The 18,072-nt window shown below is 35.7% G+C and overlaps 2 protein-coding genes, 1 long non-coding RNA gene and 1 pseudogene across 3 annotated transcripts; 2 read left to right on the top strand and 2 right to left on the bottom strand.

Annotated features, from left to right (window-relative positions):
- Positions 1–417: 417 nt before the first annotated feature.
- LOC128293954 (uncharacterized) lies at positions 418–1,988 on the bottom strand. The gene is made up of 2 exons (XR_008284114.1): positions 1,915–1,988; positions 418–644 (listed from the first exon to the last, which is right to left on the bottom strand). It is a non-coding gene; the product is annotated as an uncharacterized LOC128293954 (long non-coding RNA).
- Positions 1,989–3,254: 1,266 nt separating this feature from the next.
- Positions 3,255–8,546, top strand: LOC108484004 (ubiquitin carboxyl-terminal hydrolase 18-like). The gene is made up of 11 exons (XM_017787599.2): positions 3,255–3,688; positions 4,526–4,676; positions 4,743–4,831; positions 4,950–5,035; positions 5,124–5,286; positions 5,392–5,515; positions 5,963–6,120; positions 6,301–6,385; positions 6,525–6,743; positions 6,964–7,025; positions 7,551–8,546. The coding sequence occupies exons 1-11, from the start codon at positions 3,441–3,443 to the stop codon at positions 8,251–8,253; spliced, it is 2,088 nt and encodes a 695-aa protein (XP_017643088.1). The 5' UTR covers positions 3,255–3,440; the 3' UTR covers positions 8,254–8,546.
- A 386-nt stretch (positions 8,547–8,932) lies between these two features.
- Positions 8,933–14,566, top strand: LOC108486597 (probable xyloglucan glycosyltransferase 5; annotated as a pseudogene).
- On the bottom strand, positions 13,102–17,510 carry LOC108486596 (probable cyclic nucleotide-gated ion channel 14). Its single transcript, XM_017790728.2, has 7 exons — positions 16,987–17,510; positions 16,410–16,914; positions 14,992–15,204; positions 14,607–14,908; positions 14,406–14,517; positions 14,073–14,309; positions 13,102–13,991 (listed from the first exon to the last, which is right to left on the bottom strand). The coding sequence occupies exons 1-7, from the start codon at positions 17,013–17,015 to the stop codon at positions 13,260–13,262; spliced, it is 2,130 nt and encodes a 709-aa protein (XP_017646217.1). The 5' UTR covers positions 17,016–17,510; the 3' UTR covers positions 13,102–13,259.
- Positions 17,511–18,072: the final 562 nt, after the last annotated feature.

Below are 18,072 nucleotides of genomic sequence, written 5' to 3'. Positions count from 1 at the left end.
AGGGTTTGGCTACTCTGACCCCTGTGCACTACGAATCAAATTTCTTTCTGTACAGAAATCCAATGACTATGTCGTTTGTTTCACTTAAAAATAGACTCAATAAGGAATACATACATATAAATTTTTAGTCCTAATTATTTTTACACAAATTATGGTGAATTTCTAAATTCAGAACAGGGAATCTAGAAATTGCTCTGACCCTATTTCACCAAAACGTAAATATCTCATAAAATACAACTCTTTTACCTATTTTGTTTCTCCACATGAAAATAGATTCATTAAGCTTCAATTCCATATTTTATTCATCATCTAATTCTATCTCTACTATTTTTAGTGATTTTTCAAACTCACGTCACTGCTGCTGTGTGATTCTGTTTTATAGCCAATTTCACCATTTTATGGATTTCCATAGATTAGTTAGCACATAAAGCATACGTGTTATCAAATATAATCTTGATTAGCCACTCCAATAGCTAATCATTCTCAAACATTTCCATGCCATCCATGACTTATATTATAAGATTATATACACAAAAGGATTATAATGCTATACATGCCATATTCCCAAAATATGCAAGCCGCCATACCGAGATGGTCCGTTGATAGTGTGAGCGTGCCTCCGACCGTCTTGATCTCCAAGCCGGCTTGTCAAAATACAAGGAATGGAAGGGAAGGAGTAAGCATAAATGCTTAGTAAGTTCACATGCAAATAACAATAACTTAACAAAGCAATTATACCAACCAACATTAGCATAATATCACCAAAACATACATCACATTTCTATTCATCATTCATCGTCTTACTACATTTTTGTTGTCGTATCAAGTCTCAACCTGAGGGTTAAGTACATAACTGTCGAAAGTGCCCATTTCAGAACACTTACCAATACGTCACTTACATCTTGAGTATTTTTCCATTTCACTAGAATTTTACCCGTTGAACACATCGGAATATAACTCGGATACATGGAAAGTTTGCACATAAGTGCCACATATGTAGCCAAGCTACCATGTAACCCGCCCATAAGCGAACTCAGACTCAACTCAATGAGCTCGGGTGTTCGCATCCATAAGTGAGCTCGGACTCAACTCAACGAGTTCGGATGCTCAAATATCCTAATCTATTCCTAAGGTTCAACGGGACTTTCCTCGTTCGTACTCCATTACAATTCTCCTTGGAATACCAATGACGATACTTCGGTAGTCTTTCACATTTTTCACATAATTCATAAAATTTTTGCATGTTATCCAACAATGACCACAAAGCATAGAATTGCATGATAACAATCATAATATCGTATAAATAGCATTAAATGATTTAAAATAATGGTTATATTACAATATTTACATATGAACTTATCTCGTATGCGAAAATGGTCATTTTTACCATTTTGTCCACAACTTGGTATTTTGCCGATTTTAGCCCGAATTTCGATTTTCCTTGCTCTATCATTTCAAATATAGTCTAATTAGGACTCATATTATTCAAATCAACCCAAAATCATATTTTGGAAAATTTACAATTTTGCCTCTAAACTTTCACATATTTACACTTTTGCCCCAAATCTCGTAAATTAAACTTCATCCTATTTTCTTATGTTTTTTGATATGCTGATCATTTTTCCCTTCTACAGCAACATCCAATTCTCACTCTAACATGTACTTATGAACATTAGGTATTTTTACCGATTATGTCATTTTAGTCGTTTTTACGTAAAATCACTTAGCAAAAGTTGTTTAACACAATCTCAAGCTTCATATTCTACCATAAACATCAAAATTCATGCATATCATTCATGGGTAATTTTTTAAATATAAACTCTAGCTCAAAATATTGCTAAAAAACAGGTAAACCGAGCTACGAGGATTTCAAAAATGTAAAGAACATTAAAAACAGGCATAGAAATCACTTACAATCAAGGCTTAAAAGTGTTGAAACCCTAGCTATGGTGGAGAGAAAAATTTGGCAGCAACTTATGGAGAAGATGATCATTTTTGTGTTATTTTTCCCATTTTATTTCATTTAATATCAAAATGACCAAAATGCCCTTTCTTATTAAACTTTCAAAAATTCCATCCATGTCCAATTTTTGTCCATAAACTTAGAAATTGGTCAAATTGCTATTTAAGACCTCCTAATTAATATTTCAAAGCAATTTCATACTAGAAACTTCTAGAATGCAAATTTTGTAACTTATTCAATTTAGTCCCTAACTTCAAATTAAGTACTTTATGCATAGAATTTCTTCACGAAATTTTCACACAATCATGCAATCATATCATAGACCTCAAAATAATCATAAAATAATTATTTCTATCTTGGATTTGTGGTCTCAAAACCACTATTCCGATTAGGCCGTAATTCGGGATATCACAATCACTTGATTTGTAGACTACTTTATATTAACTTATTACAAAAACTACATTCATAGGACTTGTCTTATTTTGGTCATTTTGTTTTTTTTAATTTAGATATTTTTTTAATCATAGCCATTAAAATTTTCATTTTCTTTTAACAAATTGTTGACGTTGCACATTAGCATATTAAATGACTGACACATGACATTTTTTTGTTGATTTTTTACAAAAGTTTAGGGACCACTCTATAATTAGTCCATTTTCTCCTTAAACTTTATAGAGAGGTCTCTAAATTTTAATGAAAAGTCAAATAAAAAATATCACATGTCAGTCACTTAATGTGCTATTGTGCCACTTCAATATTCCGTTAAAAAAAAAATTTAACAACGGTGACTAGTTCATACAATTATCTTATTTAGAGTGATTATTAATAAAAAAAAGTTTAAAGTAATCAAAATAGGACAAACTCTATTTTAAAGTCACCATAAGTTTAGGTTAGCCTTAATAATATAATCTATTTAAATATGTATATATTTAATAAAAGAGATACAAAAGCAAATATGAACATAAAAGTATTTATAATATATACACATGTATTTATACTATTATTTAAATTTAAATCTTTAATTGAATTGTTGGGATAAATCAATCGAATATCAACTCACCTTACAAATTATTAAAATATATTAAAAATTATATAAATAATGTAATTTATTTGAAAAATAAAATGAATTTGAGTGCACAATCGAAATTTAATTAACACAATTATTTATAAATTTCATTACAATATCAATAATATTATTACTTACTAGTATTTTAGAAATTAGATACACCTGTGGAGAATTAAAAGAAAAAAGAAAATAAATATCCTGTTAAATAGGGGATGGGTTTGCTAATTTTGGTTTAGGGGTTTCGAGAGAAATAGAGTAAATAAATTAAAAAAAATAAAAAAATAAAAAGAAAAGAAAACATAAAATTGGTAAAGGGGGAACTGTGATAGAGTGGTACAGAAAGGAAAATAAAAAATAAAAAAGAAATCGATGAAGAAAAACCCTAGAACCGGGATCGAGAAGGCTGTGTAGATGCATGTCGGCGGAATAACGTTGGATCTGAATTGGTTCCTGCAATTCATTTTCACGCTCTTCATTTTCGCATTTGTGGCTCTTCGCTTGCTGAAGAACACGGCGTCGAAATACTTCGAGGTCGACGCCAATTTGGATCAGGACCAACCAATGCCTTCCATCCCCATGGATGCCGATCACTTCCCTTGCGCCGTATGCTCTAATCCCGCCTTCAAGAAGTGCTCTCGTTGCAAATCCGTTCGTTATTGGTACGCACGCTTTTTTTTTCTCCAGAAGAATTCGTTGTCCTTGTATGATCGTACTCCTTGATTGCTTTTCCTTTTTGGCTGTTAATTACTGTTGTTAATATTGTTTGAGCTGTTTCTTTAACGTTTCCGGATTATCGAAAAGTAAAAAAAAAAAAAAGATAAAAAAGGTTATTTATTTATTTTTCTATGTTTTTAATACTCTTAAGCATCTTAGTGATTAACTGCTTTTTGAAGTTTCTCTAACTGTTATTTACTGGTGGCGTTTCTCGATTCTGCGTTTAGAGTGGTTTAAGTGCTTATTGTTGACATTCGTGGGTTTTCTTTATCTATTTTAGTTTTCTTAATTTACTTTGCTTTTTATTAGTTTGGCATGTTGTTAATTATGGGTTAGAAAGAAGTGTTTTTGTTGTCGATGTTAGAACATTTTCCAGGAATTTAGCTTCTTCTTTTAATAAAGCATTTGGCTTGAAATTTGTTCTTTATAAACGTACTGTTGTGCTTAATCTAGGTTGAGCCTACTTATTGACACTGATTATGTCAATAAACTGAATGCCCAGCTACTTCAGTGTTGAAATTTTGATCAGTCTATCAGTCAATTATACAAAAAGATGCCTTGATTGTAGTTATATTTGCTTAAGTTAATAAAAAGCCCCTTTGTCCCAGTGCCGCCTTGACTTTAAAAGTTCTGCATTTGCTTTCTGGTATTAGAAAATGAGACGTGTCAGTTTACAGGCCAGTGGGCTATGATTTGCGAACCTATAAGTTCGTCAACTTATGGTTACATAAATTCTTCTATCAAGTGGATGGTTTAATCTTTATGTTTGCTTCATTTTTCAGCTCCTCAGCCTGCCAACAGGTGGACTGGAAGGATGGGCATAAGACAAAGTGCAAAGTAAATTCAACACAAACTACAACCACCAAACCGTTTTCAGGAGTTGCTCTGGTTCCTGTCAGTGGAACCTCTAAGATTATCAAGAAACCAAGAAAGGTTAATCTTTTGACCCTTTGTAAAACCAATATAAGTAAATATGGAACTCATATTCAAAATTTTCAGGTTCTTTTCCCATACGATGAGTTTGTAAAGCTTTTCAACTGGGAGAAACCAGGATTCCCTCCATGTGGACTCTTAAATTGTGGAAACAGGTTCATGTTTACCATGCTTATTATTTCTTCTAGTTGAAGCCTTCTTTACATATGATTAGACAAGATCAGTTTGTGTTCCATCTCTATTTGGTTTATCTTTTTCTGTTTGTTTCTGCAGTTGCTTCGCTAATGTTGTTCTGCAATGCCTTGTATCCACTCGACCACTTGTTGCTTACTTGTTGGAGAAAGGCCATCGGAAAGAATGTAAGTTGAGAAACTAGAGCTAATAGGTTTTCATCTCTAGGTTCTTGAACAGCATGTGACCTTCATATTTTTTATTTCCATTCTCTAGGCAGACGCAATGATTGGTGCTTTATGTGCGAATTTCAAACTCATGTTGAACGATCAAGACAAAGTTTGCATCCATTTTCACCAATCAATATTCTGTCACGGTTGCCTAATATTGGAGGTAATCTCGGTTACGGAAGACAAGAGGATGCTCATGAATTCATGAGGTTGGTATTACTTTATGTGTGATTGCATTCTCTTTTAACATCTACTGAAATTAACTTGAGGAAATTATGGATTACTGGATCTTTTTTTTCTTTTTATTCTTTCAGGTTTGCTATTGACACTATGCAATCAGTTTGCCTTGATGAATTCGGTGGAGAAAAAGCTGTTGACCGCAACTCTCAAGAGACAACTCTTATTCAGCATATATTTGGTGGTCATCTGCAGTCTCAGGTGATGCATCTCATTAGCTTAGAATAATTGACTTTTCTTTCTCCTTTTCCATTTTAACCTAGGCCATTGATAAGGATACAGTGTCAGTGGATCATATTAGTGAAGAATATTCTGAAGCATTTTTTGTTTTTCAGTTTGCTTCTTAATTTAGTTTTTGGGCTAGTTTAGCATTGCTTTTGAGAAGTGCTTTTAAAAAATGCTGTGGAAAAGTGATTTAGAGAAGTACTTTTGAAAAGTTTGGTTTAAGTTATCCCCCAAAACATTATACCTATGTTTTAGCAAATAAGAGTATTACTCCTCGACCTAGTGGAAGTAAAATATCCAATCAATTAAAGGTGATTTCAGATGATTAGGGTCTAATGTCTTTTATAATCACCTTGCTTAGTGTTTTAAAATTCAAGTTTGCACTCTAATATCTAATACTTATCATTGTGTTGGAACCTGTAGGTGATTTGTACTAATTGCAATAAGATTTCAAATCAGTATGAAAATATGATGGATTTGACTGTTGAAATTCATGGAGATGCTTCATCATTGGAGGAATGCCTTGACCAGTTCACCGTTAAAGAGTGGCTTCATGGAGATAATATGTACAAATGTGATGGGTATGATTGCTCTCCATTTGATCTCAAGATGTTTATAGTTTAGTTTGCATGATTTTAAGTCATACAGCCAGAATCTTTACCCATATTTTATATATTTTTATTGTACTTTGATTTCTAACTACATTGTTATTCACGTTTTTGGATCTGGTGTTAACCATGATATTTCATTTCTCGTTTCAGCTGCAATGACTATGTTAAGGCATGGAAGCGCCTTACCATACGATGGGCTCCTAACATTCTTACAATTGCCTTGAAAAGATTTCAGGTTTATCCTACATCCGAAATGCATGTTTAATTTGTTTGACATGGCAGTGAATGCTTGATGTCTTTTCCTTTTGCTGGTAAGCCAGATGATTGAAGCCTTGCTTTATGATACTGAAATTCATATTGAAACTTTTTTTCAGAGCGGCCGATTTGGAAAACTCAACAAAAGAGTCAGCTTTCCTGAGACGTTAGATCTTAGCCCTTACATGAGTGAGAGTGAAGATGGGGATGATTCCAATATTTACAAACTTTATGCGGTTGTTGTCCACGTGGATATGTTGAATGCATCCTTTTTTGGTCATTACATCTGCTATACCAAAGATTTCTCTGGAAACTGGTACAGAATTGATGACTGTAAGGTATTCTCTCTCTCTGTCATTGTCATTTCCCTTCTATTGTGTGTCATGCCTATTACAATAACCTCTCCGTGGAGTTCTCTTTATGCCAAGGCCTCTGTGTCATCCCCAGACCCATTCAATCATCATTAGAACATGGGGTAGACGCATAATTTTGCATGCCATGTCTATTGTACTTGAAATTTTCCTTTTTTATCTTAACCTGTTTTGCCTCTTTTTCCAGGTTGCGAGGGCTGAATTGGAAGAGGTACTTTCTCAGGGAGCATATATGCTTTTATATAGCAGGTACCTCCCCCCCCACCCCCCCAAACAAAAAAAAAAAAATCAGTATTGGCACTTGAAAGCCAGCTCTCCTGTTTAAAACTTTTATTACTTTTCTGCCATTCAAATTATAAAAGAATTACCAGAGTTTGCCATTAACTAAAAAAAATGTTTAGGTTCTGCCTTATAAATGTCCAAGGTTTGATGTGAAATAACTTGTTGAGATAAACTTGCAGTTATGGTTAGATTTAACATCTTTATATCCTTTTCATCACTCTTTAACTGTAACTGTAGATATATATGTACTGACCCTTTGTTTTGTCATGTATACGTCATAGTTCTGTAAAATGGTAAAAAAGAGCCATACATGGTTTCTGTTTTTTTCACAGATGCCTATGTTTTTGGTTGCTAAAATATGCATTCTGTGTGTGTGCTCTTATGGGACCAAGTGAAAGATACATATGAATATCATTGTCCTGTGCTTTGGCTTCTAAGTGTTTGATTATATTGGTAACCTGAGAGGCATCCTGTTTTCCTATTTTTGTTCAGGGTCTCTGCACGCCCATCGTGTCTTAGAACCTCTGGAATCAACTCTGAAGCAGATCATTGCTCAAAGGAACAGATTGAATATGTGCCTGGAAAAGAGTCCATTAGCTCTCCCAGTCGCCGTTTGTCCCTGTCAATGAATGGTAGTTTGCATTCAGAAGTCCCTAGACGTGAAATTGGGTCATCTATTGGAATGAATGTGGATGTTGTTCCTGGACATGAGAATGGTGATGTGGCTAACTCAACACCATCTCTTTCTAAGGAAGTTTCGTCCAAAGAGAATGGATCGTGTTTCCAGATTGATTTGGGAGCTATCAGAACAAACGGTCAAGATAGGGATAGTGTTAATTCTATAGCTGTGAGAGAAAATGTGGAGAACATGGACTGGACAAGTAGCCAGCCATGTTCTTCTAATACAAAGGAGGTTCCCAGCTGCGATAAAGATCTGAGTTCTGAAGCTGAAAGAGAGGCAGAAAATACAAGGATGGTTGAAGTGAAGCCGCAATATTTACCGGTTTCAAAAGAAATAAAAAGCTGCGAGCAAGATCCTCTGGTAGCGATCAATTATGTAAAGGGAGATTCAGAAGACATAAATATGGCGAATTCTGAATCAAATTCTTCTATAGCAGGGGATAACAGCCTGAAACATGAAGTGTTGATACAGGGTTCAGAAACTTTTGGAAGGGAATGGGGTAAAGAGAGCTGAAATTGCAGATGGCAGTTTACAATAATTGGGTGCAATTTCTAGTTAAATCATATTTTTTTTTATCTTTATTTTTAAAAATTTAATCATCATCCCATGATCAAAAGGAAACGGATGAAGGTGGTGGGTGGGTTCTTTATCTGGGGTTTCATTATTTACAGAAATCTTAGATGCTATTGTACCAATTTTTAGATGGTTCATATAACCATTTTAGGTTGACAATGACATAATGTAAGAATGTGGTTGCGATTATTAGCTATTTATTTGCTAATAAATTTAGATCAGCCCTTTAATTACTACATTTCTTATCGCAATATATTTTAGACACTATTGGTAGCTGCCTATGTGTTTCTCGTTAATATTCAATTGTGATTTTAATGTTGCAACATGGCTAGTTTCTTGAAATTTAATCTTTCTTATTAGTAAGTTCAGCTTTGGGTTGTGGGTTTGGTGTTAGTTTTACTCAAGATTGTACCAAAATATCTATTTAATTATATTAATTAGTAGTAATTTAAGAAAATTACATTTTACCTAACTAATAATATTATAAAATAAATTAGATTAAAATTTAAATTTTAGCAAAAATAAAAACATTGTTATTGTGAATGCGCAAATGTATTGAAGAAGGGTGACCTTACAGCATACATATATATATAATATTCTTATTAATGACTTCACCAGACAAGTTATTTTTCATTTATTTCCTTCATGTGTTTGGGAGTATGACAGCTATATTTGAGTTTTCACATAAATATTTGTGAAAAAGTGAAAACCATAAATTTTTACTTGATAAAGAAATTCAATGGAGAGATAAGGTTAACATTCCTTTTCAGTAGATAAAGATAACAATAACCCCATTAGGTCATTTTAATCTTAATTTTGCGCAATTTTATCCATTAAAGATTTGTTGAAAGCTAGTAAGGAGTGCAAGTTCGCTTTCGGTGATGAAGTGAAGGCCAGTTAATGAACGCTTCTTTCGTTTAACTGGTTTACCAGATTCTGTTCTGCTGTATAAAGCTAATATCTATATATACATATATATAGTAAAAATGGAGTGCCTGAGAGCTTGTCTGGTTATTAAACCATAAAAAAGGAAAATGGGTTCTTACTTCCAGCTGCAGATACGTTTCCTCATAACATTGTTTTCCAATGTTGTGTATCCCTTTTGGTACTACAAAATGCAAACATTCTTTTAGTTTTGTTTCGTACTTAAGATCTGAGTTTCCAACCATTGCTGTAAAGCATTTTTTATTTTGTTTTTGTCAAAGTAGAAAGACCAAGACCCATCATTTACAATTAGAATGGCTCCAAAAGGCACGCCGGTGGTAGTTAATATGGACAACCCAAGCTACTCGGTGGTGGAAATCGACGACCCAGATGCTGCATTCAAGCCTATGGAAAAAACCAGAGGGAAAAACCCAAAGCAAGTGACTTGGGTTTTACTTCTCAAGGCTCACCGTGCTGTCGGTCGTGTTGCTTGGATTGCTACACTATTCTGGGATTTGCTTGGAACCATTAAAAGAAGGTTGATCTTCAGGCAAGAAGTTGCAATGGCTACTGAAAAGTTGGGGAAAGGGAAACTGCTCTTTGCAGCCATTAAAGCCTTCCTCCTAACTTCATTGGCGATTCTCTCTTTTGAGGTTGTTGCTTATTTCAAGGGCTGGCATTGTTTTCAAAATCCCAGTTTGCACATTCCTAGTGATGATGATATCCAGGGGTTGCTCCACTTGGTTTATGTTACTTGGTTGCCGTTTAGAGCCGATTACATTGCACCATTAATTCAAGCATTGTCTAAGTTTTGTATAGCTCTGTTCCTTGTCCAATCTGAAGATCGTTTCATGCTTAGCTTAGGCTGCTTTTGGATTAAATACAAGAAGATTAAGCCGAAAATTGAGGGGGATCCATTCGAGTCGGTTGATGTTGAAGAGTGTAGCTATGAGTACCCCATGGGTCTTGTTCAAATCCCAATGTGTAATGAGAGGGAGGTAATAAACTGATCAATGCCTTGTCTGGTTTCTTTATTAAAGCTTCATCTTTTTCTTGGTATGCATTATATATAGACATGGTAAGTGTCATTGAAAGTAAAATATGCATGAGGAAAAGGAAATCTGATCCTTATAGAACTTCATCTTTAACATATTGGATCATATCAAATAATGATTGTTAAATGTTTAAGAATTATGGACATGAGTTCATGCATGTGAAGTAAATACTTTTGTTGTTTCATATGAGAATAATTGACTGCCAAATCATGTTGCAATTCTCATTACTATTGTTTTGGGCTAGCCGACTAATGGAGTAGTAAATAAGTCCCTATGGTAGACATCGAAGCGTGGAATCTAATAAATATTAAGCATATTCTATTTCTGTTGATTACGACTTCTTTACCGACCTCATACAGGTATATGAGCAGTCTATCTCTGCTGTCTGCCAACTCGATTGGCCAAAGGATCGGTTATTGATTCAGGTTCTTGATGGTTCCAAGATGAGAGCATCCGATATTTAATTAAGGCAGAGGTTGCTACATGGAGCCAAAGGGGTATCAACATAATTTATTGCCATCGCTTGGAAAGAACTGGTTACAAGGCTGGGAATCTTAAGTCTGCAATGAGCTGCGAGTATGTAAAGGCTTACGAGTTTGTAGCGATATTTGATGCTGATTTCCAACCTAGTCTGAAATTTCTAAAGCGGACGGTGCCACATTTCAAGGTGAGGAGAAACAAACCTGAATTGTTTTTGGTTTTAAGTTACTTGCCTACAATCAGCTTATCGGGCTTTATACATTGTGTCTCTCCTTTGTCTTGCAGGACAACCCCGAGTTAGGTTTAGTTCAGGCTAGATGGGCTTTTGTGAACAAGGATGAGAATTTGTTGACACGACTACAGAACATTAATTTGTGTTTCCACTTTGAAGTTGAGCAGCAAGTTAATGGTGTGTTTTTAAATTTCTTTGGATTTAATGGAACGGCTGGTGTTTGGAGAATTAAAGCTCTTGGGGAATCTGGAGGCTGGCTTGAAAGGACAACCGTTGAGGATATGGACATAGCCATTCGTGCACATCTCAATGGTTAGAAATTCATCTTCCTCAATGATGTAAAGGTACCCTCATTCACATTTCCATTTCCTTTTGCTTGAATAGACTTTCATTTTTGTTTTCACCTATTTGGCTGAACTGGTTACTGACTCGATGTAGAACTACTCGAGCAAGATAAGTGCGTCATTTAAACGATACATAGCTTGTAATTAATCTGAGTGGTCTGTTTATCAGTAAGAGTTTTGAGTGTAAGAACCATAGCTACAAATTATCAAAGTTAAACTGATTACAACAGAGAGTTACTGTGGAACTTCTTTTAGGTCCTTTGTGAAGTTCCAGAATCATATGAAGCATACAGGAAGCAGCAACACCGATGGCATTCGGGACCCATGCAACTCTTCCGCTTGTGCCTTCCAGCAATTTTAACTTCCAAGGTACACTTGTAGGCAACCCCGAGTCTTTCACGGTCATGCTATTTTTACGGTATATAAAATTACCTTTCAATGCTGTAATTCTGCAGGTAGCAATATGGAAGAAAGCAAACTTAATACTACTATTCTTTTTATTGAGGAAACTTATCCTTCCCTTCTACTCCTTCACATTGTTTTGCATAATTCTTCCTCTAACCATGTTTGTTCCCGAGGCTGAGCTTCCTGTTTGGGTGATTTGTTACGTACCTGTTTTTATATCATTCCTCAACATTCTTCCGTCCCCCAAATCGTTCCCTTTCATTGTTCCTTACCTTCTATTTGAGAACACCATGTCTGTGACCAAATTCAATGCAATGGTATCTGGATTGTTCCAGTTGGGTAGTTCCTATGAGTGGGTTGTAACCAAGAAGGCTGGAAGGTCATCAGAATCTGACTTAGTGGCTGCTACCAAGAGGGAATCAAAGATAACAAACCAGCAACATATCCCAAGGGGAGCTTCACAAAGTGAGTTCACTGAATATAATGAATTAAAGGAACAGAAAGAAGCTGCCCCGATATGGATTAAGAAGGTCAATAAGATATACAGGAAAGAGCTCACTCTAGCATTCCTCCTTCTCGCAGCTTCTGTTAGGAGCCTGTTATTAGCCCAAGGAGTACATTTCTATTTCCTCCTCTTCCAAGGGGTGACCTTTCTCCTAGTGGGTCTTGATTTAATGGGAGAGCAGATGAGCTAATATTGCTCTGCATGGAAGCTAGAGAGAGCGAGCGTAAGGTGCTAAAACTCTGTCAATATTCATCGACAAAAGCTGGATTTCAGGTTTGGAGAAATGATTAAGGGTTCCATCCAGTTGAATAACCGAAGTTTCATTTTCCATACTAGCTTTGAGATGCCAAATATAAGGGTTATTTATTTATTTATTAGTCAGTAACTCTACTTTTCTGTAGTCACAGATTTTATTTCATATTTTATATGTTTATAATTTTTCACAATGGATAGCAGTCATTTTGATCTTCATTAGACATTTCAACCATTTTCATTGTTATATATAATTAAGGATTCATATTCTACCTTTCGATTACTGCTCGAGTGTGGTTAGGCACTAAAGATTCAAGCCATATTGTATTTGAAAGCCAGAAAGCTAGAATGAGGCATAAGAATGAGCTTAGTCCTTTAGTGATGTTGGATGCATTTAGTCTGCATTTTGTTAATGCTTGGTGGGTTGTGATTCAATAATGTTAAAAAGTGTCGGCAAGCAAATGTGACAGTGGCTGCTGGTTCCGGTTGGTGTGTCATCATATTCACCTTCTCATTGAAAAGGTTGACATGGCTGGGGCCAAGAGATCTTTGGTGGCCACATTTGCTGCTTTTGGCTCTTTGCAAATGCTGTTCTTTAGTGGCAATATATACTTTCCCTGTTTGAAATTGCTATCATGACATTGAAATAAGTTATATATGTATATGCATAGCTTTGAATTGTAGTACTTAGAACAGGCATAGTCAAATGGAATTTCCCTTCAACCACCATTGCTGCTGACGTAGGAGAACTACTCATCATCTGGCTCGGCTGAGAAGTCTGGCTCGTCGGGCTTTTGCAACTTAGGCATTTCAACATCCTTCACCTTCTGAGCTCCACGCCGGGTATTTGCTGCAAACCTCGAAGCTAGTATTGTGACACCTAAGTTCTGTTTTACTTGGGAAGAATTCGAAGATGCAAGACTGTGTTCTTTCTTTCGTTCTGTTTCATTGGCAGCTTGTTCATCAGGAGGATACGAGAAAGACTCTGTCGTGCTGAGACTCCTCATCACCATCCTCTTCTTGTGTCGACGCCAAGCTGCTTGAATGAAGCAGGCACCCCATGTCCTCCAATGGTAAGAATGATAGCGGAAGGTATGCTGAAGCTTCTTACTATGAAGACGTCGAAACTGATTGGCCACGAATTTGAGATCTTCTGCTCTTAATGCAAATGCCTCTACTTCAACCAGGGCTCTTACTGTTCTAGTGGATGAAGGTAAGTTCAGAGAGGATTTTGGAAGCAATGCCCATGAAAGTAGCTCCTCGCCGCAGAAATCACCTGGTCTCAGATTAATTGAATTGAAGAAACCTGTCCGGCCTCCATTTGTGGTAGAACTCTCTAGCCTCCCTCTGATAATAAAAAGCATCTCGGTGACAGGGTCACCTTCCCGAACAATGTAGGTTCCTTGAGTACTTAAGGAGGATACTAAGCGCTCACATATGGCATCTAGTAGCTGATCATCCATCTCTGAGAAAAAGGGGACCTATATGCATATGGGGAAAAATCATGTGGGAATTCAGACCTATAGGACAAAATCTGAATGAAAGTAGCATGAAGAACTTACACGCCGAACAAGGTCCAAGCATAGATGGCGTTGGATGTCTCGGCGGAGATCTGGAGGTAAAGCACGTAAGATTGATTCTTCATCCACACCTCGAGTTGCAAGCCACTTGTACTGAACAAAACGCTGAACGCGCTCTCGCAGATCTTGCGGGAGTTGGCGATGTCTCATCCACTCCTCGGTGTCCCGCCGTTTAAGCCTCCACTCCTCCAGTCTCACGGTGATGGATTGTAAGTAGGTCTGCATAACATGATAAACAACGTTATTGAATATATGACCAAAGCCTATGCATGTTATAAGAAATAAGAATTATATGTTAGGGCTTAAGACAAATACCTGCATGTTTCCAATTAAATGGGCAAACAAAACCAAACCCAAGATAGCAATCAGTATGGCAAACAGGGTTTCCCCCATAAATGTGCTTGTATCTAAATTCTGTCCATAAGAGCTGAAAATTCAGAAACCAGAGTTGTTTCATCAAAAAGTTCCACAATAAATCTAAATTATGTTTTATGAATGTTCATGATGCATGCATACCTCAAATTCTGCAAACCCCACCACAGACAATAGAAATACTTCCGGTGGAAGCCCGAGGAGAATACTTTCTTCGTCAACGCATTCTCGAAAATCCCATAGTCAAAACTAATATCATTATTGGGATCACATTTACCAAACACCACAGTACTGTTTTCCCATTTATGGCGACTGGCATCATTCAATGTGCCGCAATCGAGGTAACGAGGATCACATCGCACAGGGCTAGTCTCATTTCTGCATTCAGTTTTCAAACAGGATGCATGTCGCTCGAATGACAGTAAATACCACGACGCCCCCAGTACCTGCAAGAAGCGAAGCCGAACAATCAATCAAAATGGGAACAATGATAGCCACAGACAAGATTGGGGTATGAAATTTTACATACATGGCTAGCTAACATGTAAAGTAAGAGATTGTATGCAGCACCAGCCCAGGCAGTCTTTGTGACAACACCAGTGGCTTTGATAATCTGATAGCTTAAAGGGAAAATTAAATACAATCTGGGAACATATTGGAGCAGCACAATCAGCACAAGTGCATTATTAGTATAATCAGCATGGGAGCTTCTAATTGCTGGTATAATGAACCATATCACAATCTGCGAACAAAAGTAAAAAGAAAAAAAAAATATTAAATCAGTTTTAGCTTGAGCAAAATATCTTTCCTTAAACCAAAGAAAAAACTTGTATCACTTTTTCATCATTTATCAAAAACCCATTTAGTAAACTATCAAAATAATCACTTTTATTTTTTTTAAATTACATTTTAGTCTCTAATATTTAAAATGTTAAGTTTTAGTCACTTATGTTAACGTGTTGTAACATTTTAGTCACTGAGTCTTTAATTGTTGTTAACGGGATAACGATAAATTGATGTGACACGTTAAATTACCATTACAAAAAAAAAATTAAGTTAAATTATACAATTGGTCCTTATATTTTTTTTAGTTTGAAATGATGATTTAACGTGTTAGATCTGCTTACTATTACACCGTTAACGACAATTAACGCCCAGTGACTAAAATATTATAACACGATAACATAAATGACTAAAATGTAATATTTCAAATATAAGTAATTAAAATATAACCCGATAAAAAAAGTGACTATTTCGGCGATTTATGCTTACTAAATATTGAACCTTGTGAAAGAAAATTATTAGAAAGGAGATCTATTTGAGAGAAAATTTTAAAGTATTGTGTATTGAGAATCGACAGATCTTTTGGTGGATTGGTATTGATCCCCTAACTCTATGAGAGACCGCGTGCCTTAAAAAGCTACCCGAAAAATATTGTGGGTTCAATAAAGCGGAAATGACTCGTTGGATGCTTGTGACATGGTCACCACCATAGAAATCTCAAAATTTGCACTTGGAAGGGTTAAAGGTTGGAAGGGTTAAGGTTCCCTAAAAGGCATTGTTGGATACAACACAACCACTGGACCTACTTGCACACATACATGGTCTACCTTCTTAGCCACCTGACGAAAATCTCTCGCTCTGTTTGACCTCGCCGTCTTTAGGCACTTAGGTTCTCAGAGTTGAGAGATAAAATCCCCCGACGTAAATAATACTGGCCAATTGAAGGATGTTTCGACTTTCAACACATGACAGTTAAAAGACCTCCCCGAAAGAAATCAGCATTCTCTCAACAACAGCATAAAAACATATCTAGATTCCAGTGGTTGCTTGCAGCATTTACATCAATCTCAGCTACCAAAAGCGCCATCAACATCACTTGCAAATTAAACAATTCAAAAAAGGCCCTTCATTTGATTAAATAGGGACATTTACAGAATGAAGTACCTGAGGAAGAGGTAGAGCAGCCACAAGATCTATGAAGAAATCCGATCTCAAATACCTCTTAGCAATCAAATCTGGGTGAGTAACAAGTTCACCCCTACCAAATACCCTTGAGGTAGGCGACACATAAGCCGTTCGGAACTTGATGAATATATGCAACACGTAAAATGCATCGGCAAGTGTACGGAAACAAGTTACAACGATTCCCAGATTCAAATCAGTTTCCAAACAAGAGGTGGTGTCTTTTTTTATCAATGAAGGCAGGTAGAAAAACAATGGGTCGACGAAGAGAGCCACTAAGCACCAAAAGAGAAAAATCCTGTTCCACTGCAAGTAAATTTCAGTACCAGGATCTAGAATCCTTTCCCTCCATGGCTCGTGATCCTCTGGAAAAAGAACCTTTGACTTTCCATATTTGGAAACTCCTTCGGTTTTCAATAAAGGGACGGTTGCTTTGAATACGGGCAGTGGCGGCTTCTCCGTACGTGCTGTGCCATTGTTGTTGAACCTGAGAATTCGAAAAAGGATCCATCAATGGAAATTTGAAGAAAAATGAGGAGAGGTGGGTTGCTAAGGTTACCTCACTAGCTTCTCTGTTTTGAACTCCATCCTTTTTTGTGAAATTGGTCATAAAAGTAAAGTGTGCAAAGAAATGGGTGCAGCTTTACTGCAACAAAAATTATATTGAAAATCCATCATAAAGGAAGTGGAAGTGCTTAGAAAAAAAGAAGTAAACAAGATAGATCTTTCATTGCCTCCTCGTATCGACCAACATAGTGAAAATACCAACAAAAAGGTCGTTTTCTTTTTGCAAATGAAAAGAAGAGAGGAAGAAGGATATTGACGTAATCGGATGCAAGATTTTTGGAGGACTGAAAGAGAAGAAAGAGAGGAAAAAAAGAAAGCAAATCCCAAAACTAGGAATTTCAATAAAGAAATACTAGTAAAAGCAAAATGAAGGAAGAACAGCTCAGAGTGTTTTTTTTTAACTAGTTTGTGTTGTTGGGAGAAATTAAAAAGAGGATTCAATGTGAAAAAACACACGAAATACCATTGACTTTGGAGATTGGAGGCGATCAAACAATATTTATATTTTCATTGATTTCCTTTGATTGTTTATATAATAATTTAATTTATTATTATACCCAACATTTAATAAAACAATTTTTTATATTAATGATAATTGGAAGATAATTGAAAATTTAATAACAATTTTGATGACAGGGTTGTTGCCGGCTCTCTGTTTTGTGTTTGTAATAAAAACAGGCAGGATCCCGATTCTTTATTGGACGTTTAGATCCCACAGTTGAGTGGTCCTTGCCACATCGGCAGTGATGGAGCCGTAGAAGTCTACCACTATTTTAGATTCCCTCCTAATTTCATGTTCATACTTTTACCTCACCTAATTCAAATCTAAATGCTATTTTAATTTTAATTTTAAAACATTAAAATTTATCTAAAAGTTCATTTAAAAGATATTCATTATTTTTATTTACTTGAAATTTTATTTTTTAATATCTAAAAAATAAAACAGAACTCGGTTCTCCAAAAGGAATAAAAAATTAAAAGGACAACTTAAAAACTCAAATAATTCAGGCGTTTTCAGTGGTAAGTCTCACCAATTAAAAGTTTTGAGATTAAATTTTTGTTTTAATTTACATATTTT

Source organism: Gossypium arboreum, chromosome 6, assembly GCF_025698485.1.
Source record: "Gossypium arboreum isolate Shixiya-1 chromosome 6, ASM2569848v2, whole genome shotgun sequence".
Lineage (NCBI taxonomy): Eukaryota > Viridiplantae > Streptophyta > Magnoliopsida > Malvales > Malvaceae > Gossypium > Gossypium arboreum.
Note: the sequence above shows the minus strand (reverse complement) of the source record. Positions and strands in the feature narration are given on the sequence as shown.

Bases quoted from the DNA above. Each gene is read 5' to 3' on its own strand.
- LOC108484004 (XM_017787599.2), top strand. From the start codon at position 3,441: ATGCATGTCGGCGGAATAACGTTGGATCTGAATTGGTTCCTGCAATTC. The intron at 3,689-4,525 runs GTACGCACGCTT...TTCATTTTTCAG, and splicing joins TGCAAATCCGTTCGTTATTG to CTCCTCAGCCTGCCAACAGG. The intron at 5,516-5,962 runs GTGATGCATCTC...TGGAACCTGTAG, and splicing joins GTGGTCATCTGCAGTCTCAG to GTGATTTGTACTAATTGCAA.
- LOC108486596 (XM_017790728.2), bottom strand. From the start codon at position 17,015: ATGGAGTTCAAAACAGAGAAGCTAGTGAG. The intron at 16,915-16,986 runs GTAACCTTAGCA...TCGAATTCTCAG, and splicing joins AAAACAGAGAAGCTAGTGAG to GTTCAACAACAATGGCACAG. The intron at 14,310-14,405 runs GTATTTGTCTTA...CATGTTATGCAG, and splicing joins ATTTAATTGGAAACATGCAG to ACCTACTTACAATCCATCAC.